Below are 27,921 nucleotides of genomic sequence, written 5' to 3'. Positions count from 1 at the left end.
GCTCAACTTTCAAAGCACACCTGACTGTGTGCGAGCTGTATGCTCAGCCCGGCAGGAGAGCCGGGGAGAAGTCGGATGTACGTTTTGATCCGAGGATGGATGAGACATTATGATCAAAGTCGGGGAGTGAGGAGAATCAACTGATCTTAGCCGCGAATCCGCGAGCAACTTCCAGTCAGACTACCTGATTAGCCAAGCATTTGTGGCCTAAATCAAGCATGAAAAGTGAAGGGAATATTGATGACAGAGCCTCGGGCCGAGTTGTACGTCGGCACCTCGGAAAACACACAATGAGACGAATGATTGTCGAGTTAAAGAGGTTTGATTTTCACCGTGGTCACCTTTGTAACTGCACTGATCCAGACACGCACACAGCCATTTGTTCAGCAAATAATCCATATTTTTCATTATTCACGTTGTTAATATTGGGAACAGGGAATATATTTCCTTTGTTGAATATTTCACATGACTGAACATCGACTACAAACTGCTCCTTCTGGCGAGGAGTTCATATTTAACAACAATTTAATTCTTTGATGGTTAAGAATGTGGAGATCGGCCTACAGATTCAAGGGTTTATAGTTGTGTTTAACCAAGTTTGTAATTTTTAGTGAAGAAGAAAATAGAAGTAATCTTGTTTATTAACCAAGGAGATATATATATATATATATATATATATATATATATATATATTTCTCCCACACAAACCCGAGGTTGATTGGTGACTGTACAGTGCCTGAAGGTGTGAATGTGAGTGTGTCCGATTATCTGTCTCTATATTTGCCCTGATGGACTGGCGACCTGCCCTCAGTGGATTGAAACGGCATATATGGTGAAAGTGTGTTGCGTTGCATTCATTGGTGGGCTGCACGGTGTTGTACTGTACGCAAAAGTTTTTTTTCTCAGTACTCTAGTTTAATCCCACAGTTTAAAAAACACATTTAATTATGATTGGTGACTTTAAAAAAATAAAAAAATAAAAAAAATTTAAAAAAATAAAATATATATATATATATATATATATATATATATATATATATATATATATATATCGGCTCTGATTGGCTCCAGCCACCATGATGGGTTTGCATATGATTGCGTGTATATTGTAAATGTGTTCAACATACAAATACCGACAGACTGAATGGACACTTGTCTTCTGAGAGTCTGGTAATTTCATTTGTATGATAATAAACGATAAACATAACAGTGATTCAATGCCATTAATCATTTGAAAAGATCTTATTGGAAGGATTAAGCTGTATATCAAGGTTGATCAGAAGTCTGCTGTGTGTTTGGAAAGTGCAGATTAAGTGGGTGTTTTGAAGAGGCTGATTAAGCCATACTTACCATTTATGAGCCTAACTGTAGGTTTTTCGCTGCCTGTTGAATTATTCATGAAAACATCGCTTGAGAGTCGCGGCTGTGAGCGAAACACTTGAGAAAAGCCTATACGTCGAGAGCATTCACTTAGCGGCCATGATGTCACTTTCAGTATAATAGAGGAGCAGCTTGCTGAACACCATTTCCTGCTACGTGCGCACGCACGCACGCACGCACGCACGCACGCACGCACGCACGCACGCACGCACGCACGCACACACGCACGCACGCACGCACACACACACACACACACACACACACACACACACACACACACACACACACACACACACACACACACACACACACACACACACACACACACACACACACACACACACACACACAACAAGCTGGGTCCCTATTGCTTCAGGTGACAGGTGTGTCACAGCAGCGTGGCAGGAAGCCAGTGATCCCACCTGACAGACTGAATGACCGGTTAGTCAGCGCGCCAGCTGACTCACTGGCCGAGAGAACAAGAGCTCACTCGCCGTCACGCCGGATGCATTTTTTTTTTTGGGTAAACGTGGCTCTATTCTAAAAAGAAGAAAAGGGGTGAGTGTGTCACTCTCGGTTTACACATGTGGAATTGCCTATACACACACACAAACACATCGGCATCTGAGATGCAGATTAGACATGTTATGTTTATTACCCTCTGTGCCACAGACCAAACCGGTGCCGGGACCTCTATTCATTCGGCTGTCAGTAAAGACACAATAGGACAGTCACACTTTCTTTGACGCGCCACTCTGGAATGTTAATCACCACAGAAACCCATTATCTTCACATCCTTTCGTACCCTCCCTTCATTTGTCTCCTCTTCCTTTTAAAACCTGACAAACTCATTGCTCGTTACTAGAAAGTACCATTGTTTCGTTGAGCGCACATGTAGAGAGAGAGAGACAGACATGAGGCAGTGCAAGATAAGGCAAGAGCAGCAGAGAGCGCAGGCCTGCCTGACTGCTGACATAAATTGGGGATCATAAAAAGTGTCTTCTTGGAATTAATCTGCGAAGAATGAATAAAGTGGAGTACCTTGGGGAGAGGTGTGTGGCTGTGTGTGGGGGGGTACTCCATAATGAAGACACAATAATGAAGAGGAACATGGAATACATGACTTTCAAATCCATTCAAAGCTTGATGATCTGGATTACACACACACACACACACACACACACACACACACACACACACACACACACACACACACACACACACACACACACACACACACACACACACACACACACACACACACACACACACACACACACACACACACACACACACAGACACACACACACACACACACACGGCTGTACGCTCATTGCGTGTATCCGTGGTGTGTCTATGTTCCTGGCTCAGCTGTGACATACTCCTTGCCTCCCTTTCCCTCTTTTTTGCCACAGCGCCTACAGGAAGTGCCACATACATAATGAATTTTATGCATAAGGGTGAATGTCAACACTGATGCATAATTTTTGCAGCAAAATGCTAAATGTCACCAAACACCAGGCTCTGTTTCGACTGACGGCGAGCCTTGTATCACCAGAGGAGGTGCTGGCAGCCAGCAGTCGCCACGCCAGCCGTCACACCAGAACTGAAAGGCTACAATTGTACTGTGCACAGTTGTGGCAGCAGCAGCAGAGTAGGCGACAAGTGAGACAGGGGGACAGGGAGGATAATGAAAACAGATTTGAAGGAGAAGAAAGTGAGAGGAGATGCCTTTTTCTTATATATATATATATATATATATATATATATATATATATATATATATATATATATATATATATATATATATATTTCAACATGGAAGTTGTTTGCTTGAAGAATAAAAGCCAGTGAATGGCTCATAAAATTGTATAAAAGGTCCAGAGTTTGAAACATGTATTTACATAAACTAAATGTGATGTGGTTTGCATGTCTTACTTCATTCATATATGGATAACGCGTCAACAAAACCTTCCATGTTTCTAAAGTAGCCCAGAACTAAATGCATCCTTCAACGGGGGATTTCAGCTTTTCTTTTGAAAAAGTTTTGTATCCACATGAAAGCAGAAGTTTCATGCAGTGACATTGTGTCAGTTGCTCTTTGGATGAATCGAGATCTAACTGGAAGAGTTAGTCATAACTTGTGGTTACGTTTCCTCATCTGGAACAAAGTTGAAGCACATTTCTTGATTTCTTGGCATTTCCAAAATCAGACGTAGAAATCCGACAGAGCCGTGATTATGAGAGAGAATATTGACTGACTGGTTGAATGTTGCTATTGTAGAGTTATCACACTGTGCCTGTGTTTATCCGAGACAGGTATATTCAGCCGATGACGCATGCTACCGGTAATTATGCGTACAAAAGGATCATTGCTTTATTTTCATGCATGTCAAGTAAAGACATCAAGGTCACAGCTGATTCGCTTCAGGAACACTTGCTGCTGACCTTATTCAGAGTTATAAGTCACACATGCTTGTGTCTCACATACTGTTATCCTCGTTTGAAGGCCAGGCTTCCTAATACGCTCAATATTGTTCAAAGTCTTGGCTCATTGGTTCAAGTGACATCATGTTTAATAAAGGGGGTTTAATAAAGTGAGTCTGAGGTTTTAAAGATATAACAAGTTTATTATGAGATGATGACATCACGCAGACCCCCACATTGTCCAAATTGAACAAAAATAAGTTGTACCGCTTCTTTTTCTGTCCTTATACTAACCCCAAGTTGCAGTTTGAGAGAATGAATGCATACATACGTACATTTCATACTTACTGTAGAGAGGAGTTTGTTACAGCTTCATATAAAATCAACAATAATGATAATATTACAGCAAACACAGCTCTGGTATCGGAATAGTATCGGTATTGGCAGATATCTAAAATTGCGTATCGGGATCGGAAGTGAAAAAACATGGATCCCTAATTTCAGATAATACCTTTAAATGTCTCTAGATCCATAAAACCATGAAAAAATGGATATTTTACAGTAACTTTTTTCTGGATGTGTATGATGTACTTCAATATTCTTATTCTTATTAGTAGTAGCAGTGGTTTTTGCACCCATAAAACCGGAGGAATAATTTGCATTGTTTGTTAGCGTTTTGTGTATTATCCTCTTCCAGGTTTTAATCAAATATAAGCAATGTGCATCCAGTGTGATAAAATGATACGATAAAAGTTGAGCAATAAACTTCTCAGAGTTTGAGGAGCATTTGGCTGAACAGCACGAGTTTATACTAACTGACCCAGTGGTGGGACAACAAGGTTCAAGACATTAAGTATTAAAGACTCTCTCCGTCCAAAATATATTTTCTCTTACTTGTGGTGGTATCGAGCCAAGAAAATAGTTGGTTTTTTTTGGCAATATTATGTTGTATCTGTCTCCAACGTCTCCTGCCACTCCAACACAGGCGAGGTGGAAATAAAAAAAAAACCAACCCACAGATATTAACACAGAGGGTTTATCTGCACGCCGACTCTAAATAAAAACATGAATCCATCCATTTGCTGTCACACCTGGTATTAATAAGCCTCCTGGTTATCACCACTCTGCACTCATTACAATCAAATTTCCGTATGCAAATTACTTCAGCATGGATGGTGTGCTCATCAACAAAATCTGGCTCGTCCAAGGTCGGGGAACATTATTATTTTTTAATAAACTATTGTGAGGAAAGACTTTTTAACTACAGCAGGAACAAGTGGTGCTGGGTGACCTCTCAGTTTGTTTAGTCGATTACGTACGTTTACACCTGGCTGACAAACAATCAACATCTCCAGATGGGGGCCGAGCCAATATCATTGCTTTCCTGATCACAATTCGTTCTGCATTTATTTACATCTTGCACCCAACATATGTTTGCCCACTCCAGTTAGACATATCCAGATTGTTAATGCTAGGTGTAAATGGGGTGTGGAAATTAAAATAAAAGGCTCGCTTGCAATATATATTCTTAAAATCAGGCTGCAGTGGACAATCAACAACCATCACTCTGAACAGTTCTTAACAGAGATTGTTCCTTTAACACCAAATATTTGATGTGGATAATACATTTTTAATGGAGAGGAGTTGTACTTTAAAATTGTCTAAATGTATACAAATAAAATAAGAGCTGTGCATAGCCAGAAAGCAGAATAACTGATACTTGAACGTGATGAACTGGCACTTTCTAATTTAGCATTCGTTGTCCTGACATGCTTTATACTCATGACACCCACAGGGGAAAAAGACACAGACGGGCGAAGTGAGGACACCAAGAAGAGAGGATACAGAAAGAATGAGTAGCCACTGATGCAAATATAAAGTTTAAACTCTTCCTCCAAGGCAGGAGACCACCAGCTGAGCTCCTCAAATGAAAAACGACACTATTAATATGGATGTGGTGAGCTGGCATCAAGTATTCTCAACAAAACATGCACCACAAGAGACACGGGAGGAAAAAAAACCAACACAAGGGCGAGAGTGCATGTGCATAAACACACACGCACGCACACACACACACACACACACACACACACACACACACAAAACAAGGCAACGAGTGTTGCATATAGAAATGTGATATTCTTGATTTTTTTTTTAAAGTGCTTAGTTTGTGCTTATGACCTTTAAGGTTGAAGGCATGAGTAATGAGGGGCAGAACAAGCCAGCCAGGCCACTGACTGAAGGACAGAGATGGAGGGATGGCTGAGCGATAGACATAGAGGAAGAATGAAAGAAGAAATATGAAGGCACCGTCATCTCATTCCTCCTCCCTGCGGCTCCCCCAGCTGTTGTTCCCTCTCCCTCCGTTGATCACTTTTCATTGTCACTCATCCTTCCAATCACCCCCAACCACTCGCACTGCTATTCCCCTTCGCCGCCCTCCCTTTCATCCCCCTCACTTGCTCTCCTCTCCCCCCCACCTCTCTCTTTCTTCATCCACACAAATGACTCAGTGAAACAGGTCAAGTGTTACGAAATTTCCCCTGCAGCTCAACCTGCCTAATACAAGGCCTGGCTCATTGCACCAAGACGAGTAATACGCTGCCGACTCGCATATATGGAGGGACACACTCACACACACTCGGCTACCACCAACACAATATGAATATAAGCTCTTAAAATGCCTAGAAATTTGCATATATATCCATTATCTACACGAGTCCGGACTCACCCCGCTGCACATCAAATTCATCCCGTAGCAATATTTAACATTTTTGTGAGCCATTATTACAGTCAAAGATGTCCGACGCCGACTTCCACAGCTCGCGATCAGCCACGTCTTTCCTTCTGTGTGGAAAACATCACACACACTTTAAAACCAGAGGACATTTTCCATATGGAGCAGTGTTGCATCCACATCCTACGAGAGATCAAACAGTTTTGATGATCTTCAGAGAAACCCTCAAATCAAAATACTTTTTTTTTTTTTTAAATCACTAAAGCAAGGCTTTTTACCCGAGTGTACTGGAATTATGATGACAATCTGATGACACCACCAAGAAACAATTAGTAGATGAATCGGTATTAAAAACAACACAGTAAAAATTCTCCACACCGGTAATACCAGAGCAAAACCAGTACAGAAGTAAGGCAAAAAGCACATTTAAGCACACTCTGCCACATCCCTCTTTCTACCTCTCACACCTAGCCACACTAATGAATAGCAATTGGTAGACAGAAAACCCTGAAGCACTAGAGTAAAAGTGGTATTAAGAGGAGGACAGCAGGGTAAAGGGCCTTAAAATAGGATAAATGACCAGGAAAAACTAAAGTTAGCGCACACACACACACACACACACACACGCACGCACTTGCCCTTTAACACAGCCAAACACACAACATGACAAACTGGGTGCCCAACAGTGGAGTGTGCAATTGTGTTTGCTCTGCAGGCAGGACTGTTGTGATATAGAAATGCAACAGCTCCATATATCAGGATGGCGGGGACCTATAGAGGATAAACGACCTGTGAGCGGCACCTGGACAGTGTGTGTAATACATAGATAAATAACTGGGAACTGGAAGCTGTATGATGACACACAGACTCCAGCAGAGAGCATGTAAACCAAAGCAGTAACACGAGATGAGAAGCAGACCACAGGACCGAACCGGAGCGCACGCCTGTTCAGAAGAGTTTTGTTCATCGGGGTCCAGTGGGGACGACAGTCGTTTGGAGGAAACAACTTAAGAAAAGTGAAATGTACCAGAACATAAATTAATCAAAAGTGTGAGAGCTGCATTCAAGTACCCCGTGAGTGCTCCCGTGTTGTGTATATTTTTTTGTCATTCATACCCCGTTGCTTTCTCAAGGAGTTCTCGCCATTACACGCAGCGAAACGGAGCACAATTCTGCACGGATGTTTTCTTCCGCTGCAGGTTGGTCAAATCAATCTGCAATGAACCAGTTATTACTGTCAAGGTGGCAGAGATCGCATCCATGTTTGCAAGAGTGATAATCGACCGTGTTTGTAAACATTTCACGTAGGAGCAGACTGCGATGCCAAAAGGCAAATCTGAATAACATTTAATTTCCTCCTCCAAGATAAGACCTTTTGTTCACTCAAGACCATTTTATTCCATCATTGCCCAAAGCCGGCAGTTAAACGGACAAGGGATGTAGCGGCACGGATGTGACTCTCATTGAAATGCTGAGCTATTTTCTAAACTCGCGCACACACTTTCTCTTTACCTCACTCTCCACCATTCACCACTGGAGTGTACTTCAGCAGTGACTCAGAGCTGTTACCCATGATGCTTCTGCTGTGGGGTTGAGTGACAGGCAATGCGGTCGAACTCACCGAGGACCCTCGAGGGGAGGACGGGTTAACAAGGGGCCAAAGACATACAGGAGACCCCCAGCAGGTGTTGTACCGTGGTCACAGACCACCACAATGGTCCTGAGAGCACACAAACACAATCGCCACACCGGAGACGACGGAAAAGGGCAGCGTCTGACAGCCGTCACTATCCTCAACGGTATCGGAGCAGCGGGATGTTATGCACGCGTTTTCTGTTTCTGGGAGCGATCATTAATGGGTTAAATCAATGATCCATTTTAGTTTGAAATGGTGCCCCTCGGTTCAATAGCCAGTGATTGGAGATGTGTTGAAAACGGGGGAAAGAAGGAAAATGGAACGATCAGAGAGGATTTTACACTGCTTGTATTGGTTAAAGACGCACCGCCACCTGCACACCCACACACCTACACACCCACGGCCCTTTAACAGACACGCAATGGTTTAACATTTAGTCCACAACAGACGATAAGGAGATGGAAGTGGCAGAGAAAAGGACAGGAGCAGGAGAAATGATTACAGGAAAAGAGATGTCGAGATAAGATGACAGACAGATGAATGGGGAGGCAGTCCATGGTTAGAAAGGAGGAGCTGACACATGCACAAGAGCGCGCGCACGCGCACACGCACACGCACACACACACACACACACACACACACACACACACACACACACACACACACACACACACACACACACACACACACACACACACACACACACACACACACACACATTCTCACCCCCACACAGAAAATCTTGCAAAGTTCTGACAGTCCCGTCCTCACTATGGCTGTTCAATGTCAAACAACGAAAGCTGAGAAGACTTGAACCCTACAGGGGAAGTGGGCAGAGCAGATAACATCACTCTGAACTGCTGATGGAGACTCTCAGGCCAGTTCAGTCCACTTTACTAAACTGCTTGTTGGAGCCGACTTGCAAAGCAAAAATATACTGTGAAAATGAATTATATATATATATATATATATATATATATATATATACATACATACATACATAACATGGAGAGTGGGCAGTATTACGGTTAAGGTGAGTGTGACCTGTAAACTTCTCTTATGCTAATGATTGTTCTGTTGGAGTAGAAAACCACATTAATACAATGACTGTACGCCTCTATGTTTTATTCAGAACTGCTACCACACAGTGTATAGATGTATAAGAGCAGAAGCCCCATATGTTTGATCATGTGGGGGGCTGGGACAAGAAGAAATTAAAAGTATTTTAAAAGGGCAAAAAAGAATTGACGTTTCGTTAAAAAGAATAATGAATGCAATAAAATGCAGACCAAAGAAAAGGAAGGATATACCGCTCTCTTTGGTCTTTTGTAAAATTATTTGGTGCATACCGATTGATTCAAGCTTCATCACTGTCGGTCAAAACAAATCAAATAAGTGTCTTTTAAACTCTTAATAAAGGAAATTTGTCACCTCATACAAACTGAGAATTAAACTCATGTGGTTAACTCCAATGTTGCATTCACACCATTTGTTTTATGCCTCTCAGGAGAAAATCAAGTTTGAATTGTTGACCTCCTGTACTTCAAAAACAAATGAGTTAATTATTAAAAAAAAGGTTGTCCTGAAGTTAACTAAAGTCATATTATTGTGACCATGTTCCTTTTATCCAAGCAACAAAGTGGCATCAAAGACTTTACTCTCTTTCTGCTCGGAGCAACTTGACAGAGACTACAGGTACTGAGACTTGATATCAGCTAAACTTTGAAAGTAAAATAAACTTACAACCTGTCAACAATGGTCTTTCACTGCACATGGGATCACAGGGTGAATTTAGACATTTGAACAAACGATTCTACTTGGTGTGAGTTAACCTGCATGCGGGGTGACTTTGAATAAAGTAGAGGTGCAGCTCTGCATCACTCAGAGTGTAAAATACATTTGTTAGATGTATTTTGACCGGTTGGCTGGTGATTGGAGCTTCAAGCACTGTGGTGATGGCAACATTGTATTCCCCTCATGCTAAATGGGAATTAGCAGGGGAAGGTAACAAACTGACCAGGGTGGGGGTATATTCCCCAACATCCCCTGCAAGACCAGCCTCGGGTATTAACATGGAAACACTCTGACTATAGTCATTTCATTAGCAGTAGTAATGGTTCAATATGCTTAATTATGATGGAGCAATAGGTTATCATCATTAAATTGTAATTGTGTATTAATGGGGAAAACATACACAGCGTCATGAATATTACTTGTTCATCAGCATTGAGAAAATATTTATGACGAACTCCCACACAGAAAGAAGGAAAAAATAGAAAGAAAAAAACAAACCTAAATTTGCATGCACACCGCACTGTCAGGCAGGCAAACATCTGCACAGCAGTTACATCCACATTTGAACATGCACACCATCGTCCACCATTTACCGTGGATCTGTAAGTCTCAAGAAGACCGTCTCCTTTCCTTAAGACCAAATATTTGCAGACTTGTTTCATTTTCATCACCATATTCATCTCCCGCCCTGTATGTTTATGTCTGAGTTTATGCAGACGTGCATGTGCCAGTGCGTGCATGTACTTTGTAGGAGCTGCCTGTTGAGACGGTGAATTAAACAGCAAGTGCATTTGATCTGCAAAGCACTCGGGGGCAAATACACACAAAAAAAAAAATATCTAACACACACACACTCAAAATCATTTCCGTCACAGAATCTATTCTTAGGAGCAGCAACAAACGATTCTTTCCCTGATATAAATCTCTTTTATTCATACCCACGCAGCCACGCACACACACACACACACACACACACACATGCACGCAGACACATGCACTTTTAGCTCAAAGCTACACTCCCTGGTGGTCATACTGCATTCACATAATGTTCTTTGTCTTTTCCTTTTTTTTTTTTTCCTTCTTTCCTCTAGAACACGATTTGTTCCAGGTAAGTCACAGCATGAAGACCTTTTGGGGCTTATTTCACTGCACAAACACGCATGCACACACGCCGCAGCTTTCATCTGGTGGTAGTGGGTGTTTGTGCAGGTGTGTCGGAGGTCAGCGACGCTCTGAGGCCGCCGAAGCTTCATCGCCTCTCCCTTTCTCTCCCTCACATTTCCAGGCCTGTACACGCACAAGCACACACAATCTGATCTGTGAGAAGCTAAAATCAACACAGCTGCAACAACTCAGCCCTCATCGCCCTCCTCCCTTCACTCAGCCATCCCCACTCCATCTTTAATCAGAGTTCTCCTCCCTTTCTCCGTTCTGGTTTTTACCCTTTTGCTCCCTCCGTCCTCTCCAACTCCTCCCCGCCTCTCTTCCCGACTTTTTGCTCAATCTAGTATTACTCAATGTTGAATTAATATATTGGCTGGATCCGTCTGTAGCCTCAGCCAAGAAACAAGACCCAGACCTAACCCCTCCAGCCCCCACCCTCTCTGGTCTCCTTGCACCATCACAGACTCTTTGCCCTCCCTCTGTGCTATCTCCGTCTCACTCCAATCCTGTCCCTGCCCTTCCCTGCCCTCCCAGCAGTCGGGCCGTGCATGTTCTACCCCGAGGGACACTCATCCGCCCTACAATGCACTGCAACCACCCCGATACCTTCAGCCCTGTCAGCACGGGACAGGAAGAGTGAACGCCCATGGGCCTCCAGGGGGGGAAACAGAAGCATTTACTTCCCCCCCTTAGTCTGTGTGCCTCCTGTCTGCCCGTCTTTGTGCTTGTGTGTGTGTGTGTGTGTGTGTGTGTGTGTGTGTGTGTGCAGTAAGACACACATCTCGACCAAACTGGAAAACCAGAAGCCACAAGATCGGATGTTATCGTTTGCAGCTTGAGGAACAGGAATGATATGATTTCCAATTTCCTGTGATTATTTACAAATGCAACTTCCTCTGTGCTCCACGCTCACCTTGCTCGACACAATAACAATTTCCTTTTATGAAAAATACATTTGCCAGGTATTTTTGATGCGCGCTGTCTTGTTAATAAAAACAAAAAAAAAAAAGAAAACAAAAAAAATGAAACAAAAAATAAACATTACTTCAGAGAGGTGACAGCTTAGGATATTTTTGCACAAATTGATATTAGAGAGAAAAGAAAATGCTTTTTTTGAACTGCATTTCATTACCATCTTAGGTATTATGGTAATGTGTGTTTCTGGAGTAAACAGTGGATGAGTGGTTGTTGCCTGATGCAAAACAGTATAGCAAAACTGAGAGGAGACAGAGGATTAGAACAAACATCATAATCCCAGTCCTCTCGAAAAAAAAACCAAAAAACAAACATAACCACTGCCAATAAAACCTGTGCCACAAAAAAACGAGAATCACAAGTCAATTTAGCATTTGCAAACCCACCACGGTCAAATAGATCAGCTTCTAATGCACCAACTTCTAAATTACCAGCGGGTCTGGATTTGCCACAATGGACTCAGACGGTGTGAAATTAAGAAATCCATTGAAGAGATCGCTTTATAAAACAATGATTTCTATTTCAGTTCAATCAGGAAAAAGTGAGACTAAAGCCTGAAAATATCAGCAGTGAAAGCGAAGCGTGGGTGTTGTCAAGAAAAAGGACAACAGGCAAGTAAGTATATACAGTACTGGGCAAAGTATGAAAGAAAATGCAATAATTCCAACATGCAACTATACAGCAGAGTACAGGAATGTTCATTGTACATGTCATTTCTTTCAGAACTATCTTTGAGAGTGAATAAGAGTCCTATTAACGCCCTTCGCATTGTGCAACCATTGAAAAAAGAAAAAGATCAGATGAGTTGAACCATACAGTACTGTGCAAAAGTGATTTAGTTAAATCAAGCTGAAAATACAGATTCTTTTCTTATGCGAAAAGTCCAAAAGCTCAACAGATAGTTTGAACAGAGACGCGGACTTGAAGAGATCAACCGTTCCCAATGCTTTTTATGTTGTCAAAGTTTGATTTAAAACAAACAAACAAACAAAAAAAAAAAACTTTGATGCAATATTTTCATGGTCAGTCCATTCATCCAGTACAAAACGACCAATCCCTCGCAGGTTAAACACAGATAAACAATCGCATTATTTCTCAATTATTGGTCATTTAGGACGACCACCTAAAGACACACACACATCTGTAGATTGTCAGACAAAGCCAGAGCATTGAGAAAGAAAAAAAACGTGTGAAAAATGGGAAGGTCCAACGCTCTGGCCAGGAATCAAACACGGATCGTTTCACTGTGATGCAAGTGTACCACCCACAACCAGTCACTATTCTTCATTGGACTGATTAATTCATCAATTCACTTGCTTCCTCAAAAGGTCAAAAGAGAAACGAACACAAATACAAATCAGGCATAAGCAGTGCCAAAATCTGAACATAAACCACCCTGTCAAATTAGACTAAGAAGCAACTTATTTTCATACTGTTGCACGGTTGACTTGATAAATGGCTTGAAAGATGAATGGGTTCCCTCAGCAACACTGTGCACTGTCACAACTGTGCAGCAGACATATTAGACTCACTGTTTTCTTCTAAAAGAGCAAAAGGAAATTAATATGAATAATGATTTAAAGGTTTCAACAAATTCACAGAAAGTAAAATAATCCTTCCACACATTCTTCACCAGAAGCTTGTTATGTGCGACTGGGTCTTTACTGGTACCGTCTGCATTTCTCACTGCTCTCAGGGGCTTCCCTCCTTCAGTTTAGTCTTCGGAAAATAATGATTTGGACTGAGTTCAGAAGACTTGGCCAGGGAAAGACATTCCTCTGTTTGGACACAACAACTAATTAACTTCTTCTATGAACTATGAGGGCTGCGGACTGCAAGTCAAACACAGCCTGAATATTTAGAAACATCGCTTAAAATAATTAGCTGGTCAAAGACAAGGGTTTCGCAACAAATACTCCACCAACTGTAACACAGCTGGGTGTTTCATGAGCCTAAAGAGGCCACGAGGAAAGTGATTCCATTAATGCCAATAAAAATATGCAGGGACCTACTTCCATAATTGAGGTCAGAGGCAGACACTTGCTTTAATCTTTGTGAAGAGCCGGGTCACCACATCCATCACTCAAACATTCCATGCAACAGGCCTGGCCATTCATCACTCACTCTGGGATTTATTAGTCAGGTCTGGATCTAGAGGGTGAGAGGTTAAATGCGCAAGCGTTGTGTTCCCTGTTATCAGCAGAGAGAGACCAAAGTGGGTCCGGGTGCTAATCCACAACACACAGAGACGATCAGATGTTTAATCAACACTGTGGCGGTGGCTGCCAGAGCTGGAAGTTAAATATAAAGCCATGCACAAACATGCATGTGTCAAACATTACAACACAATCACTTCTCACACGAGGCTGCATCGGGGCACACAGGCTCACAGTGTTTGAGTTCGTAAACAGTTCTACACACAAACATCCAGAGGAAATCGGATCCGTCTGAACCCTGCGAAGCACTCAGCGGGTGCCTCACCACATGGACAGACTTCTTTATCGCGCTGTGTGACCGAGGAACACACTTACATGCTCGCTCTCTGCCCAATGCGCGCCCACATGCATGCACACAACTTGTTATGAACAGGGCCACTACCAGCTAGCCCGAGTGCCCGAGGGAACCGCACCATGTCTCATCACTGTAAGCTAATGTCGAACACAGTGGTAGCGCACTGGCGTAGCTGCTGTCGCTTTGGCTTCAGATCCAGGTTATTTGCCTGAAGCCTAAATAGGCCAGGTTCCTGCGTTATGGGGTCACCGCTTTCACATGATGTACACACCTTGTCCCTTTGACAAAGGCTGACCAAAAAAAAAACCCAACAAAAAAAGAAACGCAAGTGTCACACTGGCTTTTATTAGTCAGTGCAGCTTAAAAGGCACGCTGCTGCACTCGACTCTTACATTCAGCTACAAAAACCAAAGGAGGCAGAGTGTGTCTTTGTGTAAGTGTGTCTCTGTGTGGAACTACTCTATCTCGCCAGCCTCAAATCCAAAGCAATTAGAGGGGCCAGATGGTGGGCTGGACCCACAGTAAATAGCTGTGCATTGACAGAAGAAGCTTGCAACAAAAATTAACTGTGACAAGGAGCCAGGATGACACACAGATACATGACGGCATCAAAGCACTGGGCGAACATGGAGGACATGCTGCCATAACCGCCATAAACCAACTGTCACCATCATGGAGATGTTAAGAGCAGAACTTTATTGTGTTGTTTGGAAGGAGGGCACAGAGGACGGTTTTGTTGGGGTTTTTTTTGTATGTAAAACGAATAAGGCAGGTGTACATGCATGCATGAGCACTCACAAGCCAGTACGTTTGAAAACCCACTCATACACACAGACAAACATCCACTCGCCCATCTGTTAAAATTTGACCAAACCAGTTTGGTTTAGTCAGAGTTCAAACAATGCAGCCTTTGAGAGGCACTCCATTCACAGAGTTTCAGCTTGGCCTGCACATTCCCCAACTGAAAACACAAACTGAACTCCCTCCAGGAAAACCACTGAGGCCACATTCCTCTTTGCTCTTCTCTCTCTGCTTGTATCGGTTTTTCTTTTTTTTGTAGGAAATATTGTTGGGGTCATGCAGGATGTAATAATATTCATGCATATTGGCAAAAAAAAAACAAACAACAACCCCAAAACAACAAGTATCATCACTTCTCATTACCCACACGCGCAGGTGAAAGCCTAGAAAGAAAAGTGTTCCTGTAAAAACTACAGCATCTCATACATACCTGTTACCAAGGTAGCATGTTGACTTCAGCAAACCAGCACATGTATGCAACACAGAGAGACGGTGATGAGGTGGAGCTCGAGTATACGAGACAAAATGGCTTCTCCTATTCTGGTGCTCAGTTTCCCATAAAGCTGTTATCACACCTCTGTTGACACGCACACAGATTTATCAAAACCCAAATGACACAAACAGCGAGACCAGGAAATGAGAGTGGGGGGGGGAGAGAGAAAGGGGGCGCGCGTGCACACACACACACACACACACACAGAAAGCGTGTTTCGAGTTTGAAGCGTTGGTGACACGAGACGGAGAGGCCACTTCATATCCTGATCAATTAATCTATAAATCTAATCAGTGAGAATCAATGACCGGCGCTTCTATACAATCTGGCTCCTCAGTCAGCCAGCTCTCCTCAAGTGTTAAAGAGACAGAGGGAAGGAAAAGGGAGAAACACACGGCAACACCAGAATATTTCAAAAATCAAGAAATCTTTAATAGCAACGAAATACGAAAAAATATAAAGACATGACAAAATGGTGACAACAATTCTGATTTGAATTTTTTTCCTTTACCAAAAAAACAACAACAACAAAAAAGAAAATAAAAAAAAAATACAGTAAAGAAAAAAAAACTAAAAACTTTTACACAGAGCAGTCAATAATAAAAAGCACATTTTGGAATAAAACGGTTTTGTCATGTGTGTATATAGTTCAGGTCTATAGAAGAAGCACATTTTGCCAGTTTTGGCAGCAATCACAGCGCAGCAGTCGAGAATAAAGCACTCAGAAAACATAAATTATAAAGCACTGCAAAATAACAGAAAAGAGGAGAAACTGTAATAGCAGAAAATAAATCCTTCATGCTTGCTGTCACTGAGTAATACACAAACGTGACACCATAAATTAGTAATTCTTTTTCTCTGCTACATATTTATATATTTATACTATGTACACAGGGGAGGCTTCTATCTTTTTCTTTATGCGAGTGAGATGGGAGATGTTAAGGCTTTGATTACTCATCAGATGTCTGAAGCCAAAGAGATAAACAGTCCGCGGCTTTCCGGAAAAGAAAAATACAGAATATTTAACCTTGTGCTGGACCCAGAGCCGAGATGGCAGGTTTCTGTAAAAGCATTTTGTCTGACAAGCTGGACTTGGGTGCTGAGGCGTGTGGCAGTGCCGCGCACGTGTTTGTGTTTGTCTGTGTGTGTGTGTGTGTGTGTGTGTGTGTGTGTCTGTGGAGGTGGTTGTGGCAGCAGAGGTGGCTGAATTAGGAGAAGTCCAAACAAGATTTTGGAGACGAGTAAGAAGTTGTGCCTCCTCTAAAAGCATTCAAGACATCTGCGGAGGGGGAGGAGGTCAGCACGGTGGCTTTTGTAGGAAAGCTATATTTTCCAGCACACATAGAACAAAAGCGGAATGGACAAACCGTTTCCTACAGGGCCCGCTGTGCTGACACCAGGTGAAGGGTGCGAGTCCCTGAAAATGCGGTTGTCTCCGTTATACATGGTCACTGACTCGGGGAAAAGGCCTGCACTATTTTGGGGGGGGGGGTTGAAAGCAGTGGAGCAAGGGGGGACACTTCATGCTCTTTCCACACTAACAGGACACAGGAGAAGTCCTGACAGAGCCACTGAGCAAGAAGAGGAGAGAGAAGAAGCGATTCTTTTTTCGCGTGTGTGTGTGTGTGGCTGTGTATGGGGCCCGCGTACTTTTGTGTGCAGCTATGCCAGCACATTTGTGTGGGCTTATGTCAGGAGACGGCAGAGTTGTCAGGTGTGAGGCGTCTTCTGCACAGTTTGGCTGTGGGAGGGAGCATAATGAGAGAGTGACTGAAGGGTGTTTGTGTGTGGGCGAATGCATCTCTGCTTTCTGCACGCGCATGTACTGTATATATACAGTACGTGGGGCAAGCAAGCGCGTTTTCAAAATGGCACACCGACATCTTCAGCTGAGACATTGTGTCTTGGTGACCAAGGGGTGACTGCAGGGGTTACAGCCCCACTGGGCACAGACATGTCGGAAAGCCTGCACACACATACGCGAGATGCAGAGCAGACTTGTGTGGTTATGGTCTTGCTGATAAATTATAAATAGTGAGTGAATTGTCGCATTGTGCAAGGTGTCTGTCAAGGAGAAGGAGATGCCAATATTCCTCAATGAAACATGTGCTTATTAGATGAATATGTGAGTTAAGCTAAAAAATAAAACGACAAAAAAAAACAAAAAAAACAATTAAGCCTGTATCATTTCTCCCAAGTCAAACTGATTCTTCGGCTTTTGGTAAATTTAAGCTCGGCCAGTTTAGCATGTCATAACACCTAAAGTACCGAGGTACTCGTAAGGTTAAAAATTACATTCTGAAAGCCCTCAAAGACATTAAACTTTAGCCAACGCAGAATGCCTTTCTCTGTACTTCCACAACACTGGCTCCATCAATCTGATATTTACATTTTCATAAATATCCACATTTTCACAAGAAAAATAAAGATGCTTACATATATAGTACACAGATACTGCACCAAAATGTACATACAACAGTTTAGTCCCTTATCAGTTTTTCTTTCGTCACCCCAGTACTATGCTCCATTGCTTGGACACACACACACACACACACACACACACACACACACACACACACACACACACACGCACGCACGCACGCACGCACGCACGCACGCACGCACATACACACACAAGTGCAAAAATAAGTAATACATTTTTTATATTGAGTGGTTGTGACAAATCAGCTGTGTTCAGTAAATTTACTGTACCCCAGGTTGACAGGAGTTGCATTTATGTATAAGCTAAGGCCATTAGACGATAATCCTATTGAACACACTGGCTTACAATATGCCAGGCGGCGCTCAAATGCGAAACACCGTCTCTCTTTTTTCTTTTTTTTTTTGTGGTCTGCCTCCTGTTCTCTCTTCGCCTCTCTGAAGGTTCACAGCCATCACAAGAGCCGTTTTGCCCTACACAGATACTATCCAAGTGTTTCTCTCACGTCTGTAGTTCAAGGTTAAAAACAGCTGGGAAAAGAAACCGGCAAGAACAGTCATCTCTGCCCTTGACATTGGATCAGTCTTCGCTTGACCTCATGACCTGCGGCAAAAGCCAACCCAGATCTCAGGTGGCCCTTAAGAGAGGTCAGCACAGTCATCCAGACTGTGCTGAACGGATTCCCGGTGGGTCACAGGGGAGCTGATTAGAAGGCCAGGAAAATCATGATTAGAGGAGCTTCCACGTGGGCTTCGCTCAGCGATTGTCCATCACAGTCACCCAGTGGCTACGCAGAGACAGTGACGCATCCTCATGTACACACAGAGCCTCCAAGACAGCAGCATACAGTAGCCATGGAGCAATATTTGCCCGAGCAGGCCTCCGGTGGCTCGTTAAAAGGATAAATTAACAGTCAGGAGACAATCATCCCTGAACCTGCATCATAAAACTGCCATTTCAATGCATGTTGCCTGTTAGTCAATATGACTCCCATAGCGTCGCTGTACCTTTTATGTCTCCCGATCAATTCACTACATTTAACCACATCCACTAATGGGAAGAAATATTAGATGTTCTCACTGAAGATCTGTCTCACCTAAAACCCTCGTACTTTGAAAGTGGGCCTTCTGTTACATTCGACCATCTACAACAGCATGGGAGGAGGCGGCGGGTGTCGGCGCAGTGGAGTGAGTATGGCCAGTCCAGGTGGATTAGACAGTCCTGGCATGTCAGAGCAGGCCAGTCTGGAGGAGAGTAAGTGGGCCGTTTGACACATCAGGAGCAGTAAAATACTCCCCTGCTCTTGGTAGCCCTGACCTCGGCACTGGCCTGGATAAATCATAAACACTGGAGAGAGGGATGAATAGAGGAAGAGAGGGTGAGACAGAGGGGCGATAGAGAGATAGAGGTGGGGGAAAGAGAGGAATTGCCACGTCATAAACGATAAGTGGTGGCAATCTGTTGGTCCCGGCTAAGCGAGCGACTTCACGGCTCATTACCAATCAAGCTCCTCTTGTCAGGAGCGTTCTGAAGAGACGAGGATGAGGAAGAAGAGAGAAGAAGAGACGTACTTCTCTCCCATCTTTCTCCCTCCTGCATCTCCCTCGCTGTCCCTTGACCCTGTCAGATCGGCTGCACCTCAGCCCCCCCCTCCCCATCTCTTGTTTACTGTGTCTTACCTCCAGGCACTGTTCAGAAGTTTGCATGTGAATACCTTGTTAAGAACTTGGTTCCAGCACCCGGCAAACTTTCTTTGTTTAATTCGGCTGCGTTTGTATTTGTGCAACACATAAACGACCTCTTGCTCTCGGAGTTTTGCTCACCTCAAGTCTACCCGCAGTTTGCAGAGACGTTCTTTTAAGTTTGAGAGTGAAGTTGACAGAGCGGAAAGACGACCTGGCCAGCGGACATGAGCAAATACATTGTCTGCCAGTCTCCACATCACCTGACGGTTACGTTTGTAAATCATTTCCTCTGGACACGTCAATATAATCAGATGTCACAGCACTACACATTAACAAAACGAAAGGTTTCCCAAAAGACAGCAGAGAATTGCAGGCAACTGTTTGACGACCTCTGCCACTTCTACTGTTTCAGAGACGATAAGAGTGAATATGCAAGTGAGCGGCCTCCTCAATAGCCAAGCGAGGATCATGATTCCATTATTTTACTCCCACACTAGATAATTTCTCTTTTAGTCCGTCTGTCAAGAGTCAAGGTCCCAGTGAAAGTGAGAGTGTGAGCAGAAGCGATGGGAGGCAGGTTGTTCTTTTCTGTTCGATTCTCAGTTCGCAGGGACCAGATAATGACAACACTCCTTTTACAAAACCCTACCAGAAAGCCGCCCTTTCATTCAGTCCGATCTGGGGCTGAACTGTGATTAATAATAGGCGAGATTTAAAATCAATTTCAAAAAATAAAAGTGGTTTTATTGTATTATTCTCTTTTCTCTAACAGACAGGGACACCACCGTAGAGCCAGAATATACTCGGGAGGAATTTTCCATTGACCCCTCATCATTCTCTTTTTTTTTTTTTTTCCTCCTCCTCCTCCTCCTCCTCCACCTCCACCTCCTCGTCCTCCTCCACTGCCTCCGCCTCTTCCTCCTCCACGTCTATACGTAAACTGCAGTCCGTGAGATGACAGAGCCATCCTTCTGGGACTCCATGTCATCATCCATATAATCCCCAATGATGCCACTTTGGTCATGTGGCGGGCGAAGCTGAAGGATTGGACCTCCTCCACCGAAGTGGTCATACCTCTCCTCCTCCTCCAGCTCATCAAACTTCCTCATCTCTGCGTCATCCAAGTCGTTGCTTAGCAGGATATCTTGGGCGGTGGGTGTAGTGGCGACCACTTCAGGCCGGCCCCCCACAGTGAGCGGCTGATGGTGGTTGTTTTTCTCTCCGAGGCTTGGGTGGGATGAGCTCTCGTTGTAAACATAGATGGGGCCGTTGTTGTTCCCTGCGCCGATGACGCCGCCGCTTCCCGCGCCTCCACCTGTGCCGTTCTTGCTGGCCTTCTTTCCTCCTCCAAATATGCGCGTCTTCATGTCGCTGCCGCCATTGGCGCGGTAACCCTGCTGCTGCCTGCGGCTACGGGTGACAAGCACTGCGATGAGAGCGGCGACCAAGAGAAGGGCCAGCAGGGAGCCAATCACAGCTCCCGCCACCTTGCCAGCATTGGATGGGTTCTGTGGGGGCTCTGTAGGGGGGGGGAGGAGAGGCAGGGAGAAAAAGGAAGAAAACGATTGAGAAAAAGGGGGGAGCACAATTGAGAGGGAGACAGAAAATAGATAAGAGCATAAAAAAGCAGGGAAAGAGAGAAAGGGAAAACAGAAATAAAGTCGGGGTTGGATGATGTCAGCGCTGCTGGCCTGAATTGTATTCAGTCAAGTGAGGAGGAGTGCTGAGGTGTCAGTACAGTCAAGTGTGTGTGTGTGTGTGTGTGTGTGTGTGTGTGTGTGTGTGTGTGTGTGTGTGTGTGTGTGTGTGTGTGTGTGTGTGTGTGTGTGTGTGTGTGTGTGTGTGTGTGTGTGTGTGTGTGTAGCTTCCTGGCTTAGTGACATTTCCTCCTCTCCCTCAGAGCTGCTCCCGTTCCCATTCCCACTGACACGTCACAACACCGTCTCCCATGCCACATTCTGCTGCCCTCCAATAGCCAGGATCTGTCCAAGTTGTGCCACAAATCACAAGGTGAGGCAAGGGGAATAAAACGTGCAGACCACACACACACACACACACACACACACACACACACACACACACACACACACACACACACACACACACACACACACACACACACACACACACACACACACACACACACACACACACACACACACACACACACACACACACACACACACACACACACACACACACACACACACACTTTCTGACCGGAGCAGGGAATAGCATGCACGTCCAGGGCAGAACAGGTGGAGGCCATGCGGAGGAGTTGAATAATGATGAATGGAGGGAGGAAATTAGAGGAGGAGGAGGAGGAGGAGGTGGTGGAGGAGGTGGTGGTGGCGGCGGATTGAGTGAGTGACAAAGTGACACAGCAAAGTGACAAGTCTTCCTGGAAGCCATGAGCAAGGAGCAGGAGGACAAACTGGCACCCTTCTCCAGTTTCTGCAAACCACAGGCACTGTTTGAATGCACGTCGGTGCTATATGTGGATCCATTTTCACACCGTTAAGAACAATGGTCTTGCTGCTCATGCATACACATGAAAGGAAACAATTAAGGTTAATTTTAAATTAGACAGAGGCATTGTTAAGAGAGCAAACTGACAACGAAAGAGTTCAAGTAAAACTGGGGCTTTTCTTTTGAATACACAGAATTTACGGTTGGTGTGTCTGTGCGCATTAAAAACTCCAGGGGAGAATGGAGGTGTCTAAATCAGGGTTGTGAAGCGTTCCCATGTGACTTGACAGTTATATCGCACTTTTTTTCTGAACTCTCACTTCCTACTCCCATGACATCTTTCTCCAGTGATATTAACTGCTGAAATTTAAAGCAGGTGCCTAAAGTTCAAGTCATAAAGGCACTTTTACAGGCAAGAAGAAGGCTAGTTAACACTGCCGTGAATGCTTATATGGATGACGGCAATGACATTCCGAAAGCTTAGGACCAACAACAAAACATTTCAAGCCTTTTTTGAGAAAAAAAAAAAATGTGAACTGTATTTTCTTCCATTTTTCAAGATGACCCCCTTAAAATGTATCAAGTTAGTTTGGAGCTATACAGAAAAGTGCCCAACTATGATTTAAATCAACAAAACTATGATCAAAAATCACATTAAATATGTATGAACCAGACGAAGACGGCAACACTTAATGCCAGCTTTTACCTCTTGGTGTCCTACACACACTCAGCCTAGTTCAGATACTGAATAAAGCCACAAGAAACACAAGCAGAATGTTGCCGCTTTGTACAGGCTTTTCAGGGTCATGAGCTCAGGGCTCTAAGTGCTTTTGGGGACGCCGACGACTCCAGACAAACAGAACCTGTGACTGTTTTTCCCCCGTGGTCATCATCTGTAACTCAGTAGGCAGAAAGTAACATTGCGAGACTTAATGCTGTTTAAATTCACTGCACAGCGGAGCACTTTGAATAAAAAATGTCCCACAAAATGTGAGCGTTAGGAAAAAACAAAACAATGAAGACAACATAGCGAGGGCAATAACTTAAACAGGGAGGACGAGCACATCAGAGGAACAGCTTAGACTTTATTCCACAAACTGTTACTTGAACAACATGCTCTTTTCAAAGCTTTAAACTGTAAGCCTACTTTTAGTAGTGAGGACATGGATGACTCAGAAATAATAAATCAAATTTCATGTTACTCTTTCAACAAAGCTCATTGTTGTAAAAACATCGTGTTATGGAATCAAGTAGGTTTATTATCCATCACTCAACAGCACTGCAGCTCCCCGCAGGTTTGAGTGCATGAGCAACGGAAGAAAAAACTAATTTGTGGTGAGTAAATACATTTTTAATTTGAGTCCCCAGTTAAAAGTGATCAAGAACCCTTAGCTAAGCTGAACATCCTCTCTGCTGCTCTGGCTTTCCTTTCCACTCGGTGCACTTTCAGCAGCTGCTGCAGAGGATTAACCAGGAGACACTGCTGTTGAAAACCCTGCCTAAATTTGAACGCAGCAAATCAGACCAATTCTTATTGTCACTCCAATTTGAAATCCAACAGAAGCCGACCGCTCTTGTTAAGTGTACAGAGAGCTGACAGAATTACCCGTGTAACACTGATTCTTGTCAAAAGAGAAAAATGGTAGTCCTCTGCTGTCTACACCTGCCCTACTATCACTTCTTGCTGCACTCCATCTTTTTCTCCTTTTTTCCTGGCACCGCTTCACCACCTGTCCCCTGCACGCACTCTCTCCATCTCCTCTAAATCCATTTCCTTTGTCACCTCCCCAATTTACGTTTGTATTTCTGTCATATGCGACTTCCTCCTGCTCTCCTCTGCGCTTCACTTGCAACAGACGCCTAGGGAAAGAATTAATAATGTGGATAAAAAATCTTTTTTTATTTCTTTCGTTGATTTTCTTCCACCCATCTCCCCAAGCACACCAGCTCTCTTCACCCGTATCCTCTCCAGAGTCGTGCTAAACATTCCTGTTCACACACACCAGAGTGAGTGCTGGCCCTCGTGACCACTTGTAACAGGGAACACAAGAAATGCATTATCACCTCAGACTCTCTGGAGCTGCACCACATGCTCGGTCCCAACAATCTCTGCACAAACTTGAGGCTGGATGCCGCCACATGCTGCCCTCACATCAAAGGGAATTACAAAGAAATTTAAATGCAAATTCTTCCTTAAATTCTACTTTTCCAATTACTTTTAATGTGTCGCTCAAGTCAGTTCTGAAGTGTCTCTCTCAAAGTCTGCGCTTGTAAATCCTTTTGTGGATCATAATTCATCTTTTATTCTGCCCTTCTGGAGGCAACACTTAAAAGATTCAAAAGAGAGATGTAAAGGAGCAACCCCAGACTCCAAGAACAGGGCCACTACAGACTCAGACATCCTAACAAATGCACCAGTGAATTTATTTAAGTGGGTGAAGAGAGGACATCTTACAAACACATGCTGCTGGATGAGCAAAAAAAAAACTGCAATATGCATGCTGTGTGGATAATGGAAGGGGGGGAAAAAAAAAAAAAAACAACAGAAAAGCAAACATGGATGGCTACTGTGAGAATCCCCCTCCCCACATGCACAGCATACTGTGGAAGCCAAAACACAGCTTGCTTCCTGTGAAGTCACGTCCAACTGGACTGTAAGCTCCAAGTGACCGCAAGTAATGAGCGAGATGGAGCGGAAGTAACATTCACTGCAGCCTCCCAAAAACATGCGTGGTCACATACACACTCCCCCACACCATTATGGTCATCAGCGGTCAGACGTCAGGCGGGGCGGGACCCAGAGCGTGGCTGAACAGAAGCCTATTCTTTGTCAACATGTTAAGTTATTGAACAGTGTGTGTGTGTGTGTGTGTGTGTGTGTGTGTGTGTGTGTGTGTGTGTGTGTGTGTGTGTGTGTGTGTGTGTGTGTGTGTGTGTGTGTGTGTGTGTGTGTGTGTGTGTGTGTGTGTGTGTGTGTGTGTGTGTGTGTGTGTGTGTGTGTGTGTGTGTGTGTGTGTTAATGAGGAGCGGCGAGGGGGCCAGTCGTAGGCTGCAGGGAGACTTGGCTCCATCAGACCTGTTCTCTGGCTGTTTTCGCATGGCCGGAGACACACAGTGACAGACAGACAGATGCAGGCAGACACACAAACACACACACACACACACTCCAACTCAGCAGAGGGAGATCGCCAAGCCCCTTGCCCTTGAACTGTCTCCTCAGATGAGTCTGAAAATGGGAGCAAACACACCAAAACGAAAGGAAATCTCTTTCCCGTTGAACTGAAGAGCCCCTCGGACTTAAGAGGGACACTGAGTCCAGGGCATTTAACTTTTGAGGTTCAGCTGAGCCACCGCTGTAAAGGACAAGGAAAGAAAACAAGGCGGAAGACAGGAGGAATCTGGGTTAGCCACATGAGAACCCCCCCCGAGACAAACCCAGAATGGAGGGTTGGATGGACGGATGGAGACTACTAAGCTGTGATTAAGGAAGAGCTACTGGTATTTAAGAGTTTGACTTGGAGAGAGAGAGGGAGATAGCATGGGCATGGGAGAGAGGGAGGGAGAAGGGGAGAGAATGCTGGGGGCAGGAGTCTCTTCTCTGAGCGGGGAGATCAGCAACAGACATGCGGAAGCTGAAAGACAACCTGAGAGAGATAAGGAGGATGAGGCGAGAGCATATGCTAACTGAGAGGATGAGAGATGCAATGAAAAAAGCAAACTGTAGCAGCGAAACAGATAGCGGGGGGGGGGGGGATAAATCAAAAGAAAGAGGAGAGGAGGACAGGACAGGTTTGTGTGCGACTAAGAGGCAGGATCGAAGATGAGCGAAGGAGAGGCAAGGAGAGGAGAGGACATCCATCCCTCTCTGCCTCCATGTGCACCGGACAAGACTGAAGGCAGGAGACACGAGTCAGCACACAGATACACACTCGTGGAGTACGTGTCTGTGTGAGCGTGTGTGTGAGCGTGTGTGTGTGTGTGTGTGTGTCATGCAGCTGTGGGGAAAAGGAGACTCGGGGACCTGCGATGTAGCAGGTGCTGGCCATTTCACGCCTGTCGGCCCCTCTTATCCCTGTTTGTCTACACACAGTCACATTAGCCTCTGCAGGTCTGAATCACACCACCATCTGGAGTCATTCCGCATCTTTCTTGCACTGCTCGACTATCATATACTCCTTGAGTTTACTTTAGCAACAGCATCATCCTTTGTCCGTCTGTCTGCTTTCACTGCAAAACCTGTTTGGATCTGACACATGCTGGTTGCCTTAGTCATCCACTAACTGCCAGCAAATTTAGCTCATATTTTATCCTCCATTCCCCTTGCCAATGAGTAAGAGAGGAGTAGGATGGAGGAAGGAGGTGGTCGGCAGCGAGAGAACAAGACGAGCTGGAGGAGGCAGATGACAGGACAAGGAAGCTGTGGGAAGTTCAACATGGGATGAGACCAACGGGAGCCCTAAAGAAAAATTAAAGCTGAACGGGGACAAGTAAAAAATAGGAGAAAGTGGGATGGAGGGTGGAGGATGGAGAAGGAGTGGAACTATAGGACAAAAGACGGAGCGGGAGAGGAAGGTATCGTGGAGGGAGAAGAGAAGGAGCCAGGAGCTGAAGCAGCACAGGGTGACTGATCCACTCTGAGAGGCTTGGAGACAGACGGAAACACACGCGAGGCTGAGAGATAGAGGAGGCCAATAGAACGCTGTGGCACAAGATTCCCATGAGAGTTTTTAAATGCTGTCAGCATTGCTTTCTCCTGCCATCTCTCATGCCTTCTCCCGCTCTTCTCTGACTGCGAGGATTGCATGCTGGCGCCGATTTATCCCGGTGCATGTTCCTTGACTTTGTAGTGTAAGAGCAGCAACCTCTATCTTCCTCCCCATTTCCAAGATCTTCGCATTTTCTTTGTTTTGTTTTTTTTGTTGCTTTTTGCATGTAATACACAGAAGGAGATGGTGACATCCTTTGCGCTAAAGAATCCAGTTACATTACTAGTATATGCAGCAGTACAGAGTGGCCTCAAAGGAGTGGTGACGCATGCTGTGGCACCATCAGGAGCCAAGGGACTTGAAGGAAAGATGGGGGATGAGAGCAAAAGACACCGGTAAAAAAAGAAAAGAAAAAAAGAGTGAGACTGAGCAAGAGGCTGAAAAAAAAAAATAGACGCTGGGTGGCCATCAGAGAAATGTACTCCCTCAACCCCATCATAGGCACGGTTTACCCCTGTGTCAGCAGAAAATAACTTCCGGTTAAGTGCAGGCAGAAGATTGGAGAGTGGGATGCATTTTGTATGAGGAGAAATGCAGGGACGAGCCCCGCTGTGAAGGGTGCAGCTCAACTCTCGAAAAACAAGTAGAGAACAAACTTTACTGCCTGTTTTTCATTTTGAGCAGGACCCTTCTGGATGGTTTC

At 44.3% G+C, this 27,921-nt stretch overlaps 1 protein-coding gene across 2 annotated transcripts in view; it reads right to left on the bottom strand.

Moving 5' to 3' along the window:
• The window catches only part of LOC308133639 (nectin-2), a gene marked incomplete at its 3' end in the record, with an annotated part of 86,572 nt that overhangs the window by 20,109 nt on the left and 38,542 nt on the right, over positions 1–27,921 (bottom strand). The window contains exon 7 of one of the 2 annotated variants that reach the window (XM_080501104.1): positions 20,973–21,562. The exons of the other annotated variant lie outside the window; for it this stretch is intronic. Within the exon in view, the coding sequence (XP_080357230.1) occupies positions 20,973–21,562 (590 nt within the window). Of the gene's footprint in view, positions 1–20,972; positions 21,563–27,921 lie in introns of those variants that run through there. 2 annotated transcript variants of the gene reach the window in all.

Source organism: Blennius ocellaris (genome assembly GCF_963422515.1).
Source record: "Blennius ocellaris genome assembly, chromosome: 8".
Classification (NCBI taxonomy): Eukaryota; Metazoa; Chordata; class Actinopteri; order Blenniiformes; family Blenniidae; genus Blennius; species Blennius ocellaris.
The sequence above is the reverse complement of the archived record's forward strand: the minus strand, read 5'-3'. Positions and strand labels throughout refer to the sequence as shown.